The sequence below is a fragment of the Argiope bruennichi genome, chromosome 11 (assembly GCF_947563725.1).
Source record: "Argiope bruennichi chromosome 11, qqArgBrue1.1, whole genome shotgun sequence".
NCBI classification, from domain to species: Eukaryota; Metazoa; Arthropoda; class Arachnida; order Araneae; family Araneidae; genus Argiope; species Argiope bruennichi.
Genome location: NC_079161.1, coordinates 10,911,538 through 10,937,263, shown reverse-complemented (window position 1 = coordinate 10,937,263; position 25,726 = coordinate 10,911,538). Strand labels below are relative to the sequence as shown.

Sequence of the window (25,726 nt, the reverse complement as noted above, 5' to 3'; positions counted from 1 at the left end):
TATTCAAAATAGCATATTAAAAAAAGGTTAATATTGACATAAAAAACCTTTTTTTAAAATTCATTATCTAGAATTTAGCGCGGCAAAATTTATAAATAAAGTAGTGATATATATTACCTCTCTATTCTTTAGTTGTAAGCCTCACAAAATCAACGACTTGGGTGAAATAAAACACAAAACTTTTTTGTTATCCAGTTACAAATTATTTAATAACTACTCAACAGCATGGAAAAAAAAAAAAAAAAAAAAAAACCCTTTTACAAAGCATGATTACTTTTCTTTCTTTATTCGTTTTTGACAATTTATGTATTTGGGCATCAATTTCTGTAAATTTTGCAGCCACCAGTCTCATGGACCTAACTCGTAACAATTAAGGTACAATATTTCTTTACGGCCTAACTTACACTTTTTAACTATTTCACTTTCAGTGAACATATGTGAAAATATTTCCGATATATCATTGAATGCATTAAAGAACGAATACGAAGCAAGTTTTAATGCCTGTAAAAATTCAGCTTTAGATTATTATTCTTAAACTAAAAAGTTCGTAATCGGCTTATTTTCAGATATTCGATTGGACGCTTTCGGATTTGACATGTCATCTTTTCCTGTATTCTTTTTATGAAATGTGAATTACAACTATTTTGAACTGGCTGGCAGTCTTGTATATTTTCCTCTTTTGGCATATTATTTAGGTTGCTTTCCATATTATTTAGGCTTATTATCTTATTATAAAGCGAGCAAAAAAAATTTGTGGATTTCGTGCAAGTTCTCGAACCCCTTCAACAAAATCAGGACTTGACATGTCATTTCTTGTGTTTTTCCGATTTTTTTTTATCCATCCAATTCGTATTAAGTATGGATTTTAGGCAATTCATTGCTTTAAAAAAAATCTTTAACCTACTTTGAATTAGTTCACGGTTTCGCAATCAATAAATAAACCATCCAATAAACTGAAAATTGATAAACTAAACTCAACCGCGATGCGTCCGCAGATTGAATTTTACTATTCCCGCCAGAGAAATGCATTCTAATTTTTCACACAGTTACAGAAGTTAGCTGAATTCGGCAATCTCATGGGAAAAAAAAGTCAAGCAGATCGAAACTGGACTAATCTATATAGAAAAAAAGCAAAGCGAATATAAAACGGGCGAGTTTCTGCATCAGACAATCACCAATGGTACTGTTTCGTTTCTAGAAGCAATGTTTGCAATCTTTAGAGATGGGCAATTTTTAAATGCGAAATAATAATGATAATTAAGAAACTAAAATTTCCATGTATTTTCCCGGTTTTTTAAAATTTCCTGTGTTTTTCCGATGGCGTGACAACCCTGTTCTAATGTGAGAATACTGTTATAGATAATTTTTCATTAAAAAAAAAATTAGGTTTTGAAAAAACAAACAAAAAACTAACAGCTATGGAAATTTGCACTAAGGTGCCATCGCCTGCTCTTCCGCATGAAAATATGGATCTTGGCCCTAAACTACATTAGTGCTCACATTTTTATTTTCAGAGTCTCGTACATGAGAATTTTATGTTTCGCAGTATAATGGAGAAAACTGAATATGCATTTTGGACGCCTTTTTTCGACTGATTAAAGGCAAAATCTAACAAAGAATATAATTTTATTTTTAAAAAATCGCATACAAAGATTTATGCATTTAAATCATTGCATTTTTTTTATTTATAGCACTTACATACATGCGGCTGACAGACGTTCAATCCTTTGACAGATTTAATTCAAAATTGGCCTGACTCTTCTTTTAAATACAAACCCAGGATAGCAGATTTTATCTATCTAGCATTTTGCGTTTTGTAATTATCTTGTATGCCTGGACAGTCAAATGTTTTGAGAATGGATTTTCTTCAAAATTTGACATGCAACATTTAGTATAAAAATCCTAAACCAAATTTCATTCGCTTAGTCCAAACTTTTTTTGAATTAACGTGTTCACAGACAGATAATACAAAAATGTGCTTTTGGAAGCAGAAGCTGTGAGACATAGAGATTCGATGAAACTGGAAGTTCGACTTTTTTTAAGAGTAAAAAAAATTTCTCTTCGTATATACACGAAATATATATTATATGTATACAAGAAAATAAAAATAATAAAATTGTATAACATGTAATTTGGAAGAGCACTAAAAATTTCGACTGAAACTAATCTATGTGCAGACCCTTGGTTCAAGCAAAGTAATGCCACAATTTAAAAACGAAACTAACACTACGACATTCTAATAAAAAAGAGTAGTTTATTTTCATACAAACAAATGATAAAAGAAAAACAATCCAAACAGCAGAGTTTGATTGATTTCAACAAGTTAAGACTACAAGCGACAAGAAGTATCTACATTTTTGTATATTAGTATACATTAGTATCTACATTTTATTATACCAATAAAATTTTTCTTCAAAAGAACGATAATAAACTATCTGATATATCTAATTTTCCACTGACTTTCTAAGATTTAGGCATCAGGAATCACACAAAATTGGCATAAGCTCTTAGCAAAAAATAATAAATATTGAATGCCTTCAATATACAAATTTAGATTCTCATTAAATTGCCATAAATTTTTTTATAAAGTATATCATTTTAAAAAATATATATTTTTGATGATATATTCTTACAGAGAGTTTACTGATACATAGTCTGAGCTACTTGGATGAATTTCTATATCAGGAGGGGGGGGGGAGGGAATACTGTATGTAAATATTTTAATGCAATGAATTTTGTTAACTACTTCTTACATTTGCTAATATTACAAAAAAAAACAAAAAAACATAGGTATATTTTCATTAGCAGACACAATGCGTAAATACTTAAAAATTGTCTAATATAATACTTTTTATTTTTTATTTAAAATTTTAAGTGAAATGAATAATTTATTTGTGAAAAGAAGTTGTTTTATTTTTGAAATTGTTTTATTAAATCCTTCACAAACAATAACATTCTTAATTAGAAAATAAAGAAAGACAGTAACAAAATATTTCAAAGAAACAAGTTTTTATTTTTAGACAAAAACATTTTCTAAAATTTAACAAAAACATTTATCACATAAGTCTGCTTGCAAAAATAAATTAAGCAAATATATACAAAATGTACAAAAGAATAACTAAATAATTTCTGCTCAGCAGCATTTTCAGAAACTCACAGCAAATACAATTGATTTAGTAAATAATCGATAGAATGATTGTATTTTTTAGTGATGTAATATGCAATAATGATAGCTTTAGATTTATTAGCATTTTATAGAAGATTCTTATTTTTCTATGCAATCATGTATATAATCTTGATCTTCTACATCAGGACCAAAACAGTCTTCAACTATAATTCAATAAAATTTCATAATTTTATTCTAACGTCAAGCTAAAGCTAATCTCTTACATTAGATAATTTTAAAAATTTTGGTTAAAGAATTTTAAAGTAAAGCTATTTTTAATAGTATGCTGCATACACATAAATTGCAAGGGAATATTTAATATCATACATTTCATTTTTTTTAAATAACAATTCCTTTTTCTGATTTCATTTCAAGCAAAATAATAATAATACAATTTAAATATTAAATTAAAAATATTCATTAGAGAAACTGCAAAAGGAAGGATAATGGATCATGAAATTTCACTTGTTTTCTTAAAAATTCTAAAAAAATGTCTAAGTTATATATATATATATTGTTTGAAATATCAAAGAGGTGCACAACATAAAAACTTACTTTGTATAGAAGCCTACAAAATCAAATAATAATTGCTAAATGCTTTTGACTATTGTTGAAAAAAAAAAAAATCCTAAAATAGGAATGACAACCATTTCAAAACTTCACACTGTAAAATATAAACCATTTCATAACAGTTTATATTCTTCTATCCATTTAAATAACAATATTTCCTGAAAGAGATAATATTTCTTCAAATAAACTACATCTATAATGCATATTAAAGATTTGAAACATAAAAAAATTATAGATTCTAACATTAATATAACTCAAGTCTTCTTAAACATTGGAACTTCTAAGCAGCATCCCAAGCATTAATTATGGATAACAGGAAATTTGCATTTGTCAGTTTAAGCAAGCACAATTCTGAAAATTATTTTTAATGATAACAATTCATTAATACTTTTTTTTGCAATCAGACGGGTTAAATTTGCTATCTGTGATAAAATAATAGAACAAAGCTAATTTCCCTTCATCTCATAAACCTATTATACCAAAATTTGTTTATAGTAGAAGAATAAAGGAAGGGGTTTAAAAAAATTTGTTTTCAGTTATGGAATTAACAAAATACAGATTAAATTATTTTAAAGAAAAGTAGAGAATTCTTTCACTTCTCAAATATAGACACATTTAATTAACATTTAAAAAAAAATCAAAATCACAAAACCCACCTTTCTATTGAAAATAAAATAAATTTCTAAAACTAAGGGGATAGCTCAACTTTTTTGCCCCATTATTCCTTTCTTAGATTCTAATTTTGTTAATGAAATAATGAAAAGTTTTAAACAAAATTCTTATAAAGTCAAATGAGTTCTTTGTGGATTTAGATAATAACTGCTAAAATTGTGAGTAGTGCACAGAAATATTGGAAATTCTTTAAAATGCCTTTAACCATGAGAATCTTTAATAATTGTAAGCAAATATCGTTTGTTACTTAAAAAAATCTATATAAAAACTATGCCATAACTATTTACAATAGAATTTGTTATCAAATGTTTCTTAATGTATCAATAATCTTTTTCCTTTCTTTTTGAATTCTGGAGACAAGGAAAAAAAAAAAGACTTTTCTGAAATTTCAATAAATAAATGAACACAAAAATTTAAGAAACCATGATCTAAATCAGAATTATCCAATTTGTGTTACCTGATCTCCTGGGAAATGCAGTAGATTAGTTAAGGAAGCATACAAGTGATCTTGATCACGAGGGAAAATAAGCTACTATCCATCACCAATTACATGCAGAATTATACATTCTCTATCTTGTTTTACGATTAATTTATCAAACAATTTTCATTTAATCCTTTTCTTTATTTTTTCCGTTGTTTTTTCTTTCAAAAATTTTTTGAATCTTCTCAAAGCTTCTTGTTTTAACAATTTTCATTAAAAATGCATGTAAAAGCAGACATGAAAAACTGTTTTTATAATGATCATAAGTATCATCTTAAATAATCTAATAAAGATGAAAGAAATTATAAAATTAAAAATAAATCTTATTAATGCTATTCAATTAAGTCAAGTCATTCGAATTTTATATAACCAAAAGATAAGATATTATTTTTTAAAAATGCATGGAGGGATGATTAACATTGGGGTGGATTTAACAGTTGGAGGTACTGCAAAATAAGAAGACTAATCTGTAAGTAGAAATTAAAAACAGATGGTAACCATGATTTATGGAAAAACCAAAACAAGTAGATAACAAAGAGAAAAATAGATAAACAAGATATACTTTTTTTTCCTTTCAAAAGTTAAAATGCTACACAAAATTATAAATGTAAGTAATGTATCAGTTTGTAAAAAGATTCTCCCAAAACTTAATGACCTAATACTTTGGTTTCAAAACATGACAAGAAAATTCTCTTGCTTGAATTTCAATGATATAAAAATCCCATTCTTCTTGAAATGATTAAAAAAATATTAAAGAGATTTACAATTTTGATAACTGGCATCATAGTAACTTTTACATTTCAGAATCATTTAATTGGCTTAGATGAAGATAAAAACAGATGACCAAAAGGAAACACAATCCATTTTCTAAATTTCTTTTTTCTTAATGTTCACAACAGCAGTAATTTTAAAATACAAAAAGCGAGACTGGAAGTACTTTATGTTTCCTTATTGACATATCATGTATTTTTCAGAGACATAGTGCATTTAGTTTGAGTCCATAGAGGGAAAAATTCTTCAGCACTTCCAAAATGAAATTACAGTCTTTCCAGGAAGCAGATGTCAAGTCATGGTACTGAAGATATGAAAGGAATGGGTGCTGGACAGCATTGTACTGACTAAACTTTCCACTGAAAAAACAAATGATCAAAGACAAAAATTAAATAGAGATATTTTGTTTGTAATAATAATTTTTGACATGAGTAAATAGGAAAACTAGGAAAGAATCATTATTATAGTAAAGTCCATTTCAGATGTTAGATGATTTTCTTTTAATTAGTTAATTGTGGAATTTATTCTTCAAAGTCCCTCAAATCCCCCTTATTAAAGTCAAGCAATGACACATGCATACATCACACACAGTACAAATAGTTGTATAGTGAATTTTGCAAAATAAATAAATAAAATAAAGCTAATATGTCAAACACATTTAACAAGTTAATGTTTATATCAGAGAATGTTTCAGAGAACATCAGAAAAAAAAAATCCAATTTCAAAAATGTTTTAAATTACTATTGCATGAAAGAAATGAAGAGAATGTGTTTAAAAATCATTCACATGTTCGTGAAAGAAATGCTTCTAAATGCATATTTAGATCTGGAATTTATTTAACTGATAAACAAGGCTTAGATCATGGGCTACATGCAGTCTACAACTATTTATTTCAAAGACAGAATCATTTTGATGAAGTATCAATTATAAAGATTTCACAGATCAATTGTTTTTATTAAATTTCTAATAACCAGAAATACACTAAAATAATTCTGACAAACAACACACTAATGCCATTATTATTGTATTGTTTAAATTATTAGCATCATGATATTTGAAAAAAAAAAAATCAATAGCCACAATTTGGGTGTGGTTTTTTTGGATGATATTTTAAAGAGATATCACTGTGCTAAAGGAATTTAGACGAATTCATAAATGATTTCTCAAATATAGTTATTTTTCAAAAAATTCTAATTCTTATACCAAGATTTATCTTGAGAAAATGTTATGAGTATTATCACATTTCTTTAGCTGTTTCAATGTCATAAGTTCTCATGATAACCTCGTAGAGTAAGAGACATTTGATTTCTTTTTTAGTGTTGATTAAGTGACTTGTTAGTGCTAAATTCTTGTTTCTATTTCATCATTACAAGTTGGTTTTTATAAAAATTTATAACATAAATCTTAGCTTTTTTTACTCAGATTTCAACAGCAATTTAAAATATTAAAAAAAAAAAAAAATATTCTACAAAAAAAAAATTACCAAATAGATTTGGAAACATTTAAAAATAAAAATGTGAAATTATGTTTGGAAATATTAAAATTAACTAAAAATAAATCCCCTCATAGTTAAGATCAGTGGCATTTACAATTTGATCAGTTATGGAAACTGTTATTGCCAATAAAATTTCTCAGAGGTAAATAATTTGATAATAAAGATCGAGGTATCAGAAAGAAAGCATTAATTGCACTGCTTTCAGATAGCAATTTTTTCCTTTCTTCTATATAAATCAATATTTTTAAAGAAACTTTTTTCTCTAGTAATCTCTGAATTTGTTACATTTCATATTAACCAAATTAAGGGTTCAGAGAATGTTGAATAATTTTATATAAATTTAGAAAAGTCATAATATGCAATTTTAGTAAGTACAAAAATCATTTTAAACTGCATTGATTATTAACTTTTGTTCTCATGCTACATGAAATATAAAACAGGAAAAAAGATCAGCAAAATATTTGTGTAAAATAAATATGTTGAATGGATAAAAATTATGTAGTCATTTACTTTAAATATGTTCAGAATTTTATCAACTGATTCAATGTAAATCAAAAGCTTTTTAGAACATAAAGCAAATAATATATAAATTACAAATACTATAACAGTTCAATTTCTATACTCTAGAAAACACTAAATTGTAACAATATATATGCAAAATATAACATGAATTTTGGGCAAATAATATAAAGCATATACATTGAAGGAATTTTTATATATATATAACATGAAGATACTTTCTCAAGGATACTTACCATGAAGATATGTTCCTCGCCTTAAAGGTGTATTAAAGCAACAAAGAAGAAAATTGCTATACTTGCTAAATTTATCTTCAAGCTCTTGCAGTTCGTCAAGACTAAAATTATAAATGTGTAATAAATACAAGATGCAAAATTCATAGCATTTGTTTAATGGTTATAATTACAATATCATTTCACAATTACATCCCTATTAATAAAAAAAGATGAATGTATGTGTTGTGTCAGTGCATAAATGTATGCGTTCCCACTCTACAAACCAGACCTTTTGACATACAGCAATCAAATTTGACATATATATATATTTTGGAGGATGAAAATGTGCACCTCAGCATGGTTTTTAAAACAATCTTAACAAAAATTTTAATAAATCAAAAATTAAACTAAATTTATCATGTTTACACCCTAAAACTCCAGGAAATATTATTGCACAAAATTGATTTTTACACCATTTTAAAATTGTTTTTCTAATGATACAAATTTAATACTTGTTCAAATTTTTGATAAATTTTAGCTTTTATTTTGCCTAATTTTTAACAAAATATTATTATTATTACCTTGAAATTCAAATCAGGTTTCATTGTTTCATCTAACTATCTGATCATATTATTTTCTTCCATTGCTGAAAGCTAAAGATTTTGTTTAATATCTGCATAGTTTAAGAGATGGATAAAAAGCTGAAGTTACAATACCGTGAAGTTTATAAGATAAATGAACCACAATTTTTAATAGTGTCTTGATGTCATGTGTCTGGTCTCCATAAGAAAATTTCATGTACACGATGAGCGGAACATATGTAAAACAAAGCAACAAATCTTTAATATCTAACACTTTCTTGACATCATAGATATGAAATTATGATTTAAATGTAGTGAAAGATTATCAATATCCAGGGCAAACCAGCTGATCACCAAAGGTGACAAGGTAAAAAGATATGAAAAACTGAAACAATGAAAAACAGAAAATACAGAACAAAACTAATCTACTTTGGAAAGTATAACTACATTTTTTCATAATTATCTAGTTGATAGTTTAGACTGTTCTTGAGGATCTGTTTTCACTACCATTTTTAATTTCAGATTATAATAATAAAGAATAATAAAATTTTATTCTAAAGATGACTAATTTGTTGCCACTTTAAATTTTTATTACAAAAATGGTCAAAAAATATTCAAACCTTTAATTCCTTAAACAACATTTAAGCCCTCAACTAATATTATTAAATCAAAAATCATTTGACAAAAGCCGAAGCTACTTTCATCAAAATTTTTACCAGTTTAATTTCGGATAAAGCTATAAAAAGCATTGATATATATGTTACAGTGAAAACACAAAATCAGTCAAAACGCATTTTAACTGACAGCAACAGGGAAAACTCGATTAACTAGGGAAAATGCGTTCAAACTGAACAGCATTAGAGAGAATGGGTTTTCTCTAGTTATTTTCGGTTTTGTCCAATAAAAACAGTAATAATCTAGATTTCTTGTTCCTGAAATTTTCAAAAGAAAGTGCAGTCGTCCAATTTTATTCTTGTTGGAACGTGTTTGTGCTGGTCGATTAATTTACAATGAGTGAAGAAAATGCTAATACTTTTGCCACTACAAGATAGAAAAATAGATTTCTTAAACAATTGCAATTGTTACAGAAAAAACAGAATAATTTGAATGTTATGACACATGATGAATATAACACTCTTTTATCTGAGGTTGAAGAAGCAAAATCTGCCTTTAGCAAGACTTCTGTTCAGTATCGTAGATTAAAAAGGTTTGACGAAAGGTTTCTTGAAATCAGTGCAGTAAAAAAGTTGATTTCTTCAAATGAGCCCATAAAATATTATTTACCAGTTGAAGAAATTTTTGATGTTATCAAAAGTGTACTTTGTCAAACTTTTTTATAATTCAATTTGGTGTAGAAAATATGAGTATAAGCAATATGATATGCAATATATATAGGATTATAAGCAAAAATTGTAATTTTTGTAATTTGTAAGCATTCTGCACTAATAACATGTGATCAAATTCCTAAATTCACAACAATACAGCTTCAAGCTTCATAATGTTTTAATCATCAATTGGTCAACTATAAAATATAAATTTAATTTTAAACTATTCTAAAAAAGATATATTATTACCTTATTTCATCTATCCCTTTCATCCATATTTCCTGGAAAGTGTGGCAGAGATGTAACACCTGAACAATCTGTTCCTTTAAAAAGGCTATGCGACGATCTAAAAGGCAACGTTCCTGCAGAGATTTCAAATAGCGAGTATGAGCAACTATCATCTCATCCACTGTTCGAGAACTTTCTAAGGCTTCCATGAATTCAAATCCAAAACTATGCAAAATCTGGTAAAAGAAAAACAAATTAATCACAGCATCGCATAATAAACAATAGGCTCCAAGACTTATTTATATGACTCAAAATACATTAAATCATGTAGATAAACTCATAAATCAAGTGTTAGCTTGTTTTAAAAGAAGCTGAATTTTTAAAAAGTAATTACATACATCTTGACTCAATACCAGTGATTTCTAAAAACTAATAGTTCATTGCTTTGAAAAGTTTAGCATTTAAATCCACTGTTGATTATTTTTGCATTTCCCTTTTTCATATAATACACATCGTTTCATAATTTATGATCAATATTTTTGTGAAAAACAACTAAAAAATTAAAATAATAATAAAAAAATTAGAAAATTCCTTTTTGTGTGGGTGAGTTTTGCAATTTTTTAAAGTAAATTTGAATTAAATATACATACACTAGTTTCATAATCATAACTATTATTATTTGAAAGTAAAACTGTATCATATAGCACTGCTGATGATAGCATTATTTTTGGAATCTGATTCAGCATTTAAGCAAAATTTTCAAAGAGATTTCAACTTATCACACACAAATGTAAAACTCATTTTTTAAAAAAATTATTTTTAGCATTTCCAGGAGAAAAAAAATTCTTTTTATTTGGGAGTATGCTTTTTATTTCTTCAATTCTGTTTTTTTAAAAAATTTGCATTCCAGTAATTTGATTTTAGTTAAATAATTAATATAGGTTTGCCGGCATATTTCCAAAACCATGCTAGAATAATGGAGGTGGGGTGATTTCATATCCATAAAGTAATTGGTCAAAAAAAATGTTCAATTACTTTAAAAAAAAATCTAAACAGATTTTATAAGGCAAATATAGGCAACAATGAGAAAAATTTGTCATAATCAAAAAAATTCAAAAGTGCATCATAAAAGCATTTCACTAACTCATAGATAACAAAAGTTTATATTAAAATAGGGAAATCAAAATGAAAATTTCAATATTAAACAACAGCATTTAGTGAAAAGATGTATTAAATTTATACTTTAAAAAAAGATTTTACAAAAGAAAGTGACATAACACAAACCCTTGTCATGATGTAGTTATGTAAGCCATTCACAAAAAACATGAATCGCATACGAAGTATATACATCCCATGGGCTTTCTGTTCACGGGGAAATTTTGTTTTTAAGAGTGCTTTCCTTAAATGAGTCTCTGCTTCTGGTTCAATTTCATATAGACCTTTATAGTGACAGAATATTGGGAATTAAATTCATAGTAAAATACAATCTCAATTATCTAGCATAAACTAAGACTGTTAATGTCAGATAAATAAAAATATTATGCAAAACAAAATATAAAATATATAATATAAATACAAAAAATAATGATGGGATACATTTATGGAAAATACCGTATATTATTTATTAAATATCGTCCATGATATACTGTATTTCAAAATATGAAGCTAAGAACCAACAAAATAATCCATCTTATTTTTAAAAATCTTAAAACACATTAAAATGAACATATTATTTCACTAGAATAAAGCTCTTTTTAAAAGGCTGTAATAATACATTTCTTTTTTACAAACTGATCTTTACAAGTTTCAATAAAAACCATCAGATGGAAAAATACCATGTCCATGTTTCCTTATGCTGCATAAGAAAACATGGACTTCACTTGACTATTCTTCAACCTTGTCTATTGATGTAACTATACTTTTCTTTTTAGAAGTCAAACAAAACAATATATACAAAAATAGACATTTTAAAGTTTAACCAATTAAAGTATAAATAAATAAATAAAGGGAAAATTAACAATGGCAATCATTACTGTAACAATATAATTGATTTGGAGCATCTAACAGCATTAACTGTACAGCTTCTTAACCTTGAAACGAAAGCAAGTAATATCAATATATTGAAAAACTAATGAATACATTTTTTTATTTATTGTTTTCAGTTAATGCAGTATAATCAATTTTGGTTTAAGTAGAATGGTGGACAATGAGGCTTATATTTTCTTTCTACAATAAAGATTAAAAATATATTTAGCTATTAGTTAGAGATAAATATTAACCAAAAAAGAACTAAAATATTTTCAATGGTATAGTTCCACAAGGAAATTTATTTATGAAATCTATGTCAACTAAGATAATAATTAAAGATGATAGTATTGAAAATTTTTACATATTACTGCTTTCATCAATTTACATAAATGCGTAGAAATATTACTGTCTCTACTCTAAACAATCAAATGATTTATTTTTTTAAATTAAGCTTCATCCATTTTTAGTCATAAAAAAGTTTTAAAAATTTTTAAAATATAACAACACGAAAAAGAAATTTAAATATCAAATCTGTTCAGTAAATATTTTTATTAAAAAAAACTTATATATGAGAAGATATGCAGAATATATCTTATCAAAATGATAGACTTAACGATACATAATAAAAACATGAAACATATATATTAAAATATTAATAAACAATGTAAAATTGTATTTAAAAAAAAAAATAAGAAAATAAATTTTTAAACTTACTAGTACAATAAAGATTGTCAAGTAGATATTTGGCACATTTGATTTGAAGCAAGAAAGAGAAAATTTGGCAATATTCAGTCTGTACTTTAGGTCCTAGCATTATGCTGACAGGCCAATCCACCTAAAAGCCACCATATCATTAAACAATTTTCATTTTAAATAAGTTTTTAGAAAAATTCAATATAATTGGGATAAAAAGTGTAAATTTCCTCCTACAGTAACTCACAATATTTAATTATTTTAATTGTAGTCTTATAATGCTAAGAACTAAAGCATTCCATCCATAAAGGTTACCATCATACAACGGACAAAAATGCCATGAAATTGATGATAGACCAATACCATGTTCTAAATCACTTTTTTTTTCCTTTTCATTTTTAATAAAAAAAAGAATTCCAACGTTTAGAAATGGTTAGACTATAAAAAAAATGTCTCATTGCTTTTAACTTGTGAAGTTTAGTAAAGACCTTTTCTGAATGTTTTATGTTTCAAAAATTTAATAAAACTCAGCTATTTAATCTATATAAAAAAAAATCTTATTAAAATTTTTTTAAAAAAAAATATTTTATGATTATTTGAAAAGTTAGGGACTTGCTTACCTCATACGAAAGTTTCAAAGCACTCAGTCGAGTTAGAGACTGACGAAAATTGATGTCACGATTTTCTGTATCTAAGAATATATGCAATCTATAAAACAAAGCAAAGTTTCAATTGAAATAACATTAAAAAAATTTAATATCCAAGTGCATAAACAAGGGAAAAAAATAGTGTGGGAAATCCTATACAAACTAAACAAATGATTAATAATAATAAATTAATTAAGTTGACAATTATTAAAACCTATATAATTATTTTATTATATTATCACCCTGTTTTCTCCACTAATACAAAAACTGCAGTAAAGAATAAAATATCAGACCACAGAAATTTTTATATAACATATGCACCTTATGTCAAAACATATAATTTGTTTAAAATGTAAGTTAAAAGAATATATAATGCTATATAGATCCGACAGTAAATAAACAAAGGTGTTTAAGAATATGAAGGTGCTTTAGTAAAACAGGCTATTTCTATTTTATTTAGAAAGAAAAAATAAAAAATAGCTTCCATCTAAAATGTAAATGTAGTTAGTACTATTTTTTAAATAGTATTTTGAAAACTAATAATAATAATTAATTCTACTTTTTCAACGAAAAGTTTCCTATTACATACACAATTTCTTTGCGTGTGTGTTTTACAAAATTAAATTATGTAAATCATGTAATTTATACAATATTTTCAAATCATTGCATCTAATTTTTATTTAAAAAAAACAATCATTTTATTCTGACATAAAATATTGTAAATGTCAAATATAAGTGTATTTGCATCAATAACATTTATTTTCTTTGTTATTTTGCATACATTTATAACTATTTATTTTTAACAGACCTACAAAAAACTAAATCAATTAAGATGGGAAGATACTGATTACACTAAAATTCTGCACAGATTCACTTATAGTAGTCACAATATGCGAAGTAAAGTAATTAAATTGATAAAAAAAAAACAGACATTAGAACTAATAGAAATGGATGTCTGTATTTGAAATTACAAATTTAAATAACCATTCTTTAAAAAATGTTACTATTTTCACTGAATCATACATACTTTTCAGAGTTCTCCTTATCTACAAAAATTGCATTCTTCAAAGCACTATATAGAAAAGAACTATCTGTCCAAGCTTCTTTATAAAAAATCTAACAAAAATTAAGAAATTATTAAATTAAATTCCCCATAAATAAATACATTGAATAATATATTAAAACAAACAAAAGAGGTTTGATACACTTTTGTTAAAGTAAGTCTTTAATTAAGAAAATTAGTACAAATGAAAACTTTTGAATTTTAATATAGCATTTTTAATACTATGTTAAAATATATCTATTTGACTTACAATGTTAAGCATGCAATAAATTTCATAAATCATTAATAGCATTCAAATTATATCATAAAATTAAAAAAAAAATTAGTCTTAGGAATTTTCAAAAGAGCAGAAAAAAAATACAAATAACATCAAGGATGTCATTTACAAAATAAAACTACTTAAAAACTCTTATTAAAATTCCATGTCCAATTCATCTTTTATTCTCAAGAACAAAAGTAAGAAATAATTAAGAAGATTAGAATGCAAAAAAGAAGAAATGAAATTAGCCAATAACAACTAATGTTTAACATTATTTAGTTTATTTGTAATATTGCAAATGGCTGACATTCTGTTTGTGTATCTCAATATGCTGTTTAAAATTTAAGAGCAATCACATTGAGGATAAATGTTCATCATTCAGTTCATAAAACTAAATTGCATATGATTACTATTATTGCAAGTTAAAAAGTGCGTGGATTGGTCACCCAGTGATGGGTAGTCTCAATGCATAAATAACACCATAATGAGTTTCATTTTATAGATGTCACAGAGCTAATTTAGCATTGAGGTAGTCATCCACATGTAAATAAATGTCCTTATGGTAGGGAATTATGATATAGAACATTAGTTTTTACGCATTATTATTTTTATTCATTTTTAGATTTTTTTCTGAAGAATGAGATATCCAATAAAATAATTTTTGTTTAGTTATTTGATCTTGAATCTCTTTCTTATTTATTCTTATAAAAGATGGATTTTATACTTGAAAGTTTTAAACTAAAATTTTATAATTTATTAAAAGCGATGAAAGATTCTAATCATACACAATTAGTTGCTTGGCTGAAAAATAATAACACATGCTGATAATCGGTTGGCATTCTCTTTAGATCTACAGGTTTACACTACCCTTCTATTTTCTGACCTATATTTAATTTTGTTTTGAAATAAAATTATTTTTATATTTAATAAATTTTAACAAAAGCATTAAATAAGAAACGGTGTGGATGGTTTTAACAGAATACTTTTATTAATGGTTATTTCTGAAAAAGTATTTTTAATGGGATGAAACTTTTGAATATTTAATTTGCATGCCTATTCTTTTGATAATTTGTATTGGTTTTGTGCCTTACTTTGGAATGTTTTATAATAAATATTTGCTTTCAATAAAAAATTAAAAAATTATGTATTTTACTATATTCATAAGTATCTTAGTAAATTGTAAACTCACTGGATGAAATAAAATTGGTTTATATAATAAATAGTTTTATCCATATCTTACAAAATAGTATTTTATGTATTGTTGCCAAGGCGAATCCCAATAAATATTATTTTATTTACATTGTTATAACAATTTTATTCAATTCACCAATTTTTGTCAGTTTCAACTCTGTATATAGACACAGTATGTTTAAAATAATTTGATTTCCCCATCAGTTCATAGGTCTTATATTCAACTGAATAGGCTATTTTGTTTGGGATGCAAATTTTTTTAAAAAAAAAAATCCCAAAGTAAGCTGATATTTATTCTTATTGATAAAGTTTATCTATATCTTTCAATTCAGATAAATGTTTTGAATTGGAAAGAAATAGATGTTTCAATAACATATTAAGAAATTTTTTTGTGCCATTACTTTCAATTTTCCAAGTATTTGGATCAAAATTAATTTTATAAAACATTTAGAACATTCAGAAAATCTTTAGATGATGCTAACTGTAAATAATATTTAAAAAATTTATCATGGTTTCTTGCAGTTCTTATGATATTTCATTTAATTTACAATATCATGAATGCACATAAAAAGAAAAATTTTCATAATGGTGCAATTATAAAAACAAATGCAAATTTATATAAACATTTTTCAGCTACTGAAAGCAAAAGTTACATTTAGATTTTTTTAAAAACTGAAAGATGTAAATCAGTACACTAAAATAAAGAAAATTACCTTTTGGAAAATTTCAGAATAGAAACTATACATTAAATCGCCAGCTTCCATCAAAAAATACTTCTGTAAAAATATAAAGAAAGAAAGTTTTAAAAATTGTGAATTATGTTTTAAAAAATACTGAAAACTGTTTAAAAAAAAACTTTAGAAACCATATTAAGACTACTAAATTATAATACATTTTATAATCATACAAATTATGGAAAGGCTAAAATAATTAGAAAGTTATAGAAAATAAATTTGAAGGAAGGAAATTAATATTGAATAGACTAAACAAACAAAATACTTTTACTTACTTGAATGTATATCATAGCTTCTTCAGTATTTTAAAACTCATAATCCGAATTTTACAATAACAATATTCTCAGATCATATGAATAAATTAAAGTTTTTCTGTTTTTCTTTTTTAAAGATACTGTTTTTTACAGAAATAAAAAGTGCAAAAGAAATTTAGTTAAATATGTTGCTTTTCTTTAAAAAAAAATTATAAAATATCATGATATATTTATATATTTTCAATTGTAGTGAGTTTCTCCCCACTGTTATTGCTTATCAAAAGTCTACATCTGACTATGAATTTTTTGTGATTCTAAATTCTTGTAAGTGAACCCATTTAGATTTAGGATAAAAAGTTCTGATATATAAATGTGCATTAAATATCCTTACACAAAAAGAATATTTTTTAATAAATCTTCCAAGACACATCAATACAAAAACTTTTTTAATTTTGAAAGAATCATTTCCAGATAAATGCTAATGTCAATGATTAGAATTTCTTTTTCTGTCATGAAAAATTTAGGTCTGTACCCCCCCCTTTTTTTTTTAACATACAACTATTTGAAGGAATCACTGGAAATACAGTAAAAGAGCAAAATTTTTTTCAAAATTTGTACATTTTGGACAGAACAAAACTTATTTATTACATTATTTAGTACAACTTTTACAAACTTAAAAATAAATTCATCTTTTTAAAAAAGTTTTTCACAAAAATTATTTCTCAAGAACAATATGAAACATATAACACATATTAAAGTCTTTTTTAAGCATAACAAAGTAAAACAATGAATAAAAACACTTTTGTAACACAAAACATTTATAAAATCAAAGTAATGAATAATAATATAAAAAATTGTTTTCATTTAATATAAAATGAAAGAATGTGCCACAAACACTGCTTCTTCACTTCTTCAGAAGATTTGTAAAATTCTGTGAAGAAACAGAAAAATGTTTTGCCATCCTTTAAGTCTTAGAAAAATTAATAATTTTATATATTCCAACTATCCATGAAGTTGATAGCCGTGATCCTGTCTTTCCATATTAACAAATCAATTTAACTATGGCAAACATAATTATAAAATACAATAAAGGAATAAAATCATATGAAGTATGATTAGAATTTCCTACAGATTAGGCACAGGAAAAGGAAATTGTACTATGTAAAAAGAAAATATCAGTCTGTATAATTTTTGTACCTTCCATAAAGAAAATGTTAGCACAAACAATTAATCTATTATAAACAATCTTTCAGTTCTAAAATTACCTAACACACCTGAAAATTAGTAAAAAAAAAAAAAAAAAATTAATACATCACCTGCATAACATTAAGATGTGCAATGATACAGTGATCATTTTTCAAGGATTTTATTAACCTGTGACAAACTGGATAGTAAGCAAATTCCATACAAGTAGTGAATGCCTTCATAATGCTATTGGAAAGAAGGGTTAATCGTGTAGGTTCCAAACTCTCCAAAATCCTGCAAAAAAATTAAATATAGTCATTCTAAATCACTATGAATGACTCAATTGCATGCTTAATTATCTCAAATTAACTTGGACATTAAAAATAACTCTGACACGTAAATTTATGATTCATGACCAATTCTATCAGATTCATATACAGACCTTTCCTTATTCATTCTGAAAAACTTGAAATGCAAAAACACACTAATGAGTTAACTTGGGATAATTATTTACCCTTTAGTTTGCATTTTAAATAAAGTTTCAAAAATTTTAAATTTTAGAAAAATATTTGTAGAATCTTTCAAGTAACAAATCAATTACTGATTAAATCTCATAATTAAAAAGCTTAAGAAAGTTTTTATATTCAAACAATTGAAATAAGATGCTAATTTTAAATATGATGTTTATACTAGAAAAAGTATCTTATCAATAACTTCAAAAATATTTCAGATTTTTGTATTCTATGACAATTATTTAAAATTTATTATGCAAGAAAGTTGGAAACCAAAAAAAGGTTGGGATGAAATACAAAGAAGATTCAAAGCTTTAATTGCTGAGTTGAAGTTACCTGTCAAATATCAAAATTCCTAGATATGCAAAAATCAATGGCTGCACAGAAAGAATAAATCTCATATCTTTTGTGATGCCAACAAAACAGCATAGACAGCTATATTGTTTCTAAAAAATGTTCATAGAAAAGACATCCAGATACTTTAAACAAGCAAAAAGTCAAGTAATTTCTTTAGAAAATATTAGAATATCCTGTCAGAATTACTGGCTTGCAGTATTGGAGTTCAATTAATTTTAACTTTTAGAAAAGTTATGAATTTGGAAGGTATACAAAATTAGTGAAGGACGGATTCTTCTGCATCCCTTTATTGGATATAAGAAGAAGTTTATTGGGAAATTTTTGTCAATAACAGAATGAAAGAAATGTGAAACCTTTCTTCAAAGAAAATTTAGAGACATTTCTCAAAAACATACAACCGTGCTTAATTGCCATCAAGTGGTTGTTCAATCTAGGGATATCTAAAATCAAGATGGTGGGAGGGTCCATCCTTAAAATTTGAAGCTTCTAAAAGAAGAATAGCCAGTAACAGACTCTCAATATAATGAAAGTTTTAAAAAAGAAAAGAAAAAAAAAAACTGTTTAATTCTGCAAATTAAAAAGAATTAGTTATTTCTGCAGATTTGTATAAAGAATAATATTTGTACAAGTTCTCAAAGCTTATGAAAAGTCTGAAACTATTAGCTTGAAGGCTATGATTTGTAGAAAATTGTTGATATCCAGGCAGCAAGATCAGATGTCCCAAAACTAGATGCAGCAGAAAATGAGCTCATAAAAATTCTGGTATAAGAAATCTTAAATGACGAAGATATGGAATTCAAAGTTAAAACATTATGTGTACACTAATTCAATGAATCGATCAGATTTATAATAAAAAAAATTAAGAAAAGATAATGCAGAAAATTTTAGACATCCTATATAATATCACTGTCAGAGCATCCATAAGTGGAAAGGTTAATTTTAAACATCATTTCAATCCTTTTCATGCAGAAGTTCGTTAGCAAAGATTTTGGCAAACGAACTGTTTAAAAGCATTATTGAAAAACTGTTTAAAAGCATTATTGATGAGCATATGATGCAAAAGATACACAACAGAGAAAATCTAATCAATTCTTCTAATCGATTGTCAGGAGATTGTGCTGGGAAACATTGGTAATTGAGAAAAGTGCAGTGGATTTGGCTTCATTGTTACACATGAAATGTAATAACTTTTTTGAGAATAGTAACATCTTTATCAAAAGAATTGAAAAATCAATTTTATAGAATGAAAATAAATGGAATTGGATAAATCTGCTTGCTATTTTTTCACACTTATTTATCTTTATATTCTTAAACCACATCAAAAAACTATTTTAAATGGAGAAATGATTGAACAAAATGAAATTCAGATATATCGATAGTTGTCTCAGCATAATGCAGTAAGATAATTGAGGAATAATCCAATGAAAGGGTTTAAAACTATCTAAAATAATTTTTTCAGATGTGCAGTTATTGACTCAGCAACATAAAATAAATTTACTTAGGCCATTTAAAATATTCTCTTAAGAGTTTAGATATTAGCTATCGGATTACAATCAGAATGAGCACCCTGTGTATAACAAATTTTAGAGACAATAATCAAATTTTACCTGAGTGTGTCTTCTAGTTGCTTGGGATACAAGGATTCTGGAATTCTTTGAGATACGCATCGATGAGCTGGATTGACACTAGGTTGAAAAAATTTTGCAAAGCTACTGCTCAAATGAAATATGGTTTCTTCTAACACTGGTTCTTTAACTTTTACTTTTCCCATCTCAGTTAAATTGGCATCTGTTTTCAAAGGAAGACTTTGTTTTTCTTTGCAAATTAACTTGCATAAGATATGGATGAATTTTGAGTACATAGCACCTAAAAAAGAATTATTATACATATCATTTGCTTTGCATTGCTCAGAGCAAGTACATTTAACTACTATATGAAAATACAAATTACAAATGGAAAAATTTAATTTATTAACAAGAAGCAATTTGCATTAATTATGAAGCATTTGCATTATTATATTACAATTTATTACAATTAAATAAAAAGATGCAATTTTCAGAGAATGCCCATTTTCTTAAAAATATGCTTTAAGTCACAAAATTTAGACTAATATTATATTAGCAATACTTTAAAACAAGATTCCTTTTATATTCTTTTTTTTCCCATACAAATTTGCTTTTGTATTCAGTGATACATAAATTTAACTAATAGATTAATATTATATTAGCAATACTTTAAAATAAGATTACTTTTATATTCTTTTTTTTCCCAGACAAATTTCAATGATACATAAATTTTAACAAATTATAGAAAATTCACAGACCTTTAACAACATGAACTTGAAAGGGCTCCTTATTATTTAAAAAGTTGATTATATTAAAAATCTCAAGGGACTTTCCAGCACACAAAATATCTGTTACAAATGATTTTAAGAAAAATTCTTCTTCAAGATCACGAGGCAAAGATCGTAAGCTGTAACCAGACTCCCAAAATGTTTCCTCAGTAGGTTGCTTATCTTCTCTTCTAAACAATAAAAAAGTAAAAGTAATTTTCATTATTGGTTTCAACAAACACCTTTGTTTTAATTTTATCCAAAAATTAAATTTTGTTCATAAAATAAAATTATAGAAAAAAATAATTAAAAAAAAATTCTATTCTATAAATTTATAAGTATGGTCATACCTCTAAGAATTATTATAAGAAATATGCAACTAATTAATTATCATCTTTTAAAATCTTAGATATGAACCCTATTTACTAAATCACTTCATGCTTAATGTTGAATTACTTCATTTATGAATTTAATTTAAAACAGTTTAAAAATGAAAAACTTCTGTTTGTTATGAATAAAACTCTAATTATGTTAGATAACTCCTAAAATCTAAACCAATGTTATTTTAACTTTTACATACTAATTGTTTATGATAAATTTCATCAACAATCATTTCACTGCATCAATTTTTAATTAAATTAATTTAAATTAATAAAAATTATAAAGTAATATAAAGTATTATATTAGTAAAGTAAATTATAAAGTAATAACCCATATGTATATAATATTATTACCATTAGTTCATGAATTTTATGCAACTTACTTTCATTTTAAATTAAAATTTTCCAATATCCTTTATAGGATAGACACCCAAAATCAGAAACATACCAAATTAGAAAGCAAATTACAGAAACATACTTGACTAGAAATTCTTCATAAGGATCTTTAAATGAACCAAGAATCATTAATTCTTCTAAGAAAGTGAAGTATGGCTTGCAAGTCTTCAGAAAAATTTTTAACACAATTTTTAGCTGAAATAAACATTATTTAAAATTTAACAAATTGTGATATGAGAACTGAAATTTTAGAAATGAGCACAAAGAAAAAAAAAGGAAGGTATTTACAAGACCAGGTTCTAGCTTTTATAATAACTTATTGACAATCATCATATGAAGGCAAAAGTTAAATCCAAAACAAACATTTATTAAAAGTAAATATCTAAATCTAAACCAAGGAATTCAAACCAAGTACAAAAAAAAAAAAAAAAAAAAAAACCCTTTTTATAATTACTAACTTATACAGCACCACTATTTATTTACAATGAATTTAAGCCCAAATTTGATCAGTAATTTGTCAAAATATTTTAAGGATATATCTAAGAATTAAATGCCTTTAAAAATCGAATCTAGAAATATCAGTTTGAATTCAGAATTAAATTTAAAAAAATAATGAGAACATAAAAATAAACATGCAATCTGTAATTTTTTTGTTACATATATGAAACTAAAAAGGAAAATTTAAGGATGCATTTTATATTATTACAACATTTTGTGCTGCATTAGTAATATTTATAGATGTAGTTCTTTCTTTTTCTCTTTGTATATATGATACATAAAAGATTAATTGAAATTATCTGCTTTCTTTCCACTTTCTGTGCTGCCTTGATTCCCTCAAATTAAAAATATGAATAAATAGCTCATACCCACAAAGTTTTATCACAGTTTTTTTTCTTAATTACTTTCACTACATGTCAAATTGTTTTATAATTTTTTTAGCTAGATTTTGTCCCATTTTAATGTTATTTTTTACAAACATCCTAATTTTGAAGAAACAAACAACAACAACAACAACAACAAAAACAAACAATATAGGTGTTAGAAATTCTTTTTCCAAATTTCTGTGACATATTATAGGACGGAAAACGAATTCAGTGTGCATCACAGATGCTTTATGGAATGAGGCACTGAAATTCAGATTCTACCAGCAAGTCCCATTATAATAAAAAGAAACTGAACTGTTTATAAAAAAAATTTTAAATGGTCAACCTGGATTTCTTTATTCTAAGAACTGCGAGTTTTTTTTAATATCTTTTTCTTAAATTAAATTCATGCAATCTATGTACATAAAAGCAAATCAATTTTTAGAATATTATTTCATTCCCAAGAATATAAGTTTAAGAATTAAGAATTAAATTTATTATTTAAAATTTTATATAATATAATTTTATTTCAAACATGTTTTTGTAAAATCTCTATAAGAAGGGAAAAGTAACAAATTCACATACCGAAAGAGATGTTTTTTCCAGTAAACTACTGTGATAAAGAAGCTTCCATAAAATATTCAGTACTGTGCAAGCTTTGAGGAAAGGTTCTTGAACATCACGAGTCGAAGATGTCATTTCCATATGAATGTTATATAAAAGGTCAATTTCATTAAAAAGTGGCTGCATTTTGTGCTTGAGGGATAGCAATGTAAAAACTTCATCTGAAAAAAAAATTTAAATGTGAAATATCTTTTTTTGAAAAGTATAAAGACATGATTTTCCCCCCAGTTATTTATATAACTATACATACAGATTTTATGATATATATTCATAAACTACATTAGAAATATACAGTGGCAAAATTAAATCAATTTCAGAGAAAAATAAAACTACAATTTAGGACTAACAAAAATTCGGAATAAAAACTTATTATTTTCTTATTCAACATTTTTTGTTCAGAAAGAAAAAAAAGTATATAACTGATAGCTTGTATATACAGAAAAGTATAACTGAAAAGTATATACAGATGATAAAATTTCATTTATTTTTTGTACAGATTATATTATAAGATCAAAGTAAAACTCCAACACCTCTTACAGTCATGATTTTGATGAAAAAACTATTTACTCTTTTCAAGTTATTGTGAAAGAAGATCTGTTATATCAACCTACCATCAGTAGATACTACTTTTATTTTTCTTCATTGCAATTGCCATACCACAAAGAAAATGAATGTGACAGGGAAATAAAAAAGTATACACTGAACGAATATGGTATCTTACAGATTAAGTCCACGAAAAAAAAAAAAATCTTATTTATTTGCTGATCTGATAGTTCCATAAGCCAAAAAGTAAAGATAAAATTTCTCTTGATAAGCATATATTGATACATTATATAAGAAAAATGTTAACTACCATATTCAACATTTATTGAAAAGATGCTGCACTGATTATATATGCATTATTCAAACTTTAACAATATTTAAAGCAATAAAAACTTAACCAAGAAAATCATGAAAATTTTGTGATTTTATATTAAAAAGATTTTTAAAAATTGCATGATTTCAAAGAAAGTAAAGAGTGAGGTAAAACACTTACTTCCTTTTCTTAATTTCTCATCAAAATGACTCACTAAATTTTGAATTTTTTGCAATTCTTCTAATAAAGAATGAGCATATGCTTGATAAGTATGACAGTGTTGGGAAGCATCCAATAAATCCTTATATAAAAAGTCTTTAAGCAGCATCTGTTTTGTAGCATAGTAACAGAATTCACTCAAAGCAATATATAGCGTATTCTGAAAAACAATATATAATTAATTATACGTGTAGAATTTTCAAAAAATGTATAATTATATAAAAAAAATATTAAAGCCAATTTAATTCAAAAGATTTAAATGACTTTTTAACTTCAACAAGTATAAGGTTATTATGCAATTAATTATGCATAAAATTATAACAGAAAATTCACAGAATTTATATAATTTCTCTTTTTTTCAGAGCAGAGGATAAAGAAGAAAATAAACAATTTTTATATATTCTCTTTTGGAAACAATCTAATATTTAAAGAACTACATTGAAAGAGGGGAAAAAAATCATATTCTAAAGATTCAACTGAAAAGGAACTTTAAACTTTAATTTGATTTTAAAAATGATTTTAATTTAAATGGTAACTCTTTATAATCATGAAATATATATGGAAATTTTTGAAAAAATATATTAATTGTTTGATCATAAATTAAAATAGACTTAATTACCTTCATAATTATACCAATAGAATAAATAATATTCTAAATATTTCTTTGAATATATTTTATTAAATAATTAATCAAGTCAATTAGAAAATAAATATTATTACATGAAATGTATACATATCAGAAAGGATTTCTGATTTAATCAGACCACAAGATTGCAAAAAGTTTAAATTTTCTCCTTATATCTGTTTTTGTTTATTTAATTAATGTAAAAAAATTCAATTTTGCTTAATAGTATATTGGAATTTTTTGTCTCAACACTAATCTCTCTTGATTATTATTTATTTAGAATCTTTTGCCATAATTTGTCACTTCTGATTCTGATATGGTACCATACCATGAGCCATTCTTCCAAGTTTCAATCTTCAATAAGCATATTACTTTTTTTTATTATATTATTTTAAAAGATTGTAACATGCTTAATTCCATACACTCTGATTGATATTACATAAATTATCTCCTGATATCTATTCAGATTTGTGAACTGCAGTTTT

The 25,726-nt window shown here is 25.2% G+C and overlaps 1 protein-coding gene across 1 annotated transcript in view; it reads right to left on the bottom strand.

The window, feature by feature from the left end:
* Positions 1–3,606: 3,606 nt before the first annotated feature.
* LOC129956899 (gamma-tubulin complex component 5-like) overlaps positions 3,607–25,726 on the bottom strand; it is a 40,024-nt gene continuing 17,904 nt past the window's right edge. The window contains exons 9-22 of the mRNA XM_056068912.1: positions 24,578–24,776; positions 23,503–23,702; positions 22,137–22,249; positions 21,270–21,469; positions 20,554–20,812; positions 18,209–18,371; positions 16,618–16,680; positions 14,419–14,507; positions 13,365–13,452; positions 12,766–12,886; positions 11,308–11,462; positions 10,045–10,259; positions 7,911–8,011; positions 3,607–6,019 (exon numbers count right to left, since the gene is read on the bottom strand). Coding sequence (XP_055924887.1) covers positions 5,952–6,019; positions 7,911–8,011; positions 10,045–10,259; positions 11,308–11,462; positions 12,766–12,886; positions 13,365–13,452; positions 14,419–14,507; positions 16,618–16,680; positions 18,209–18,371; positions 20,554–20,812; positions 21,270–21,469; positions 22,137–22,249; positions 23,503–23,702; positions 24,578–24,776 — 2,034 coding nt within the window. The 3' untranslated portion in view covers positions 3,607–5,951. The remainder of the gene's footprint in view (positions 6,020–7,910; positions 8,012–10,044; positions 10,260–11,307; positions 11,463–12,765; positions 12,887–13,364; positions 13,453–14,418; positions 14,508–16,617; positions 16,681–18,208; positions 18,372–20,553; positions 20,813–21,269; positions 21,470–22,136; positions 22,250–23,502; positions 23,703–24,577; positions 24,777–25,726) is intronic.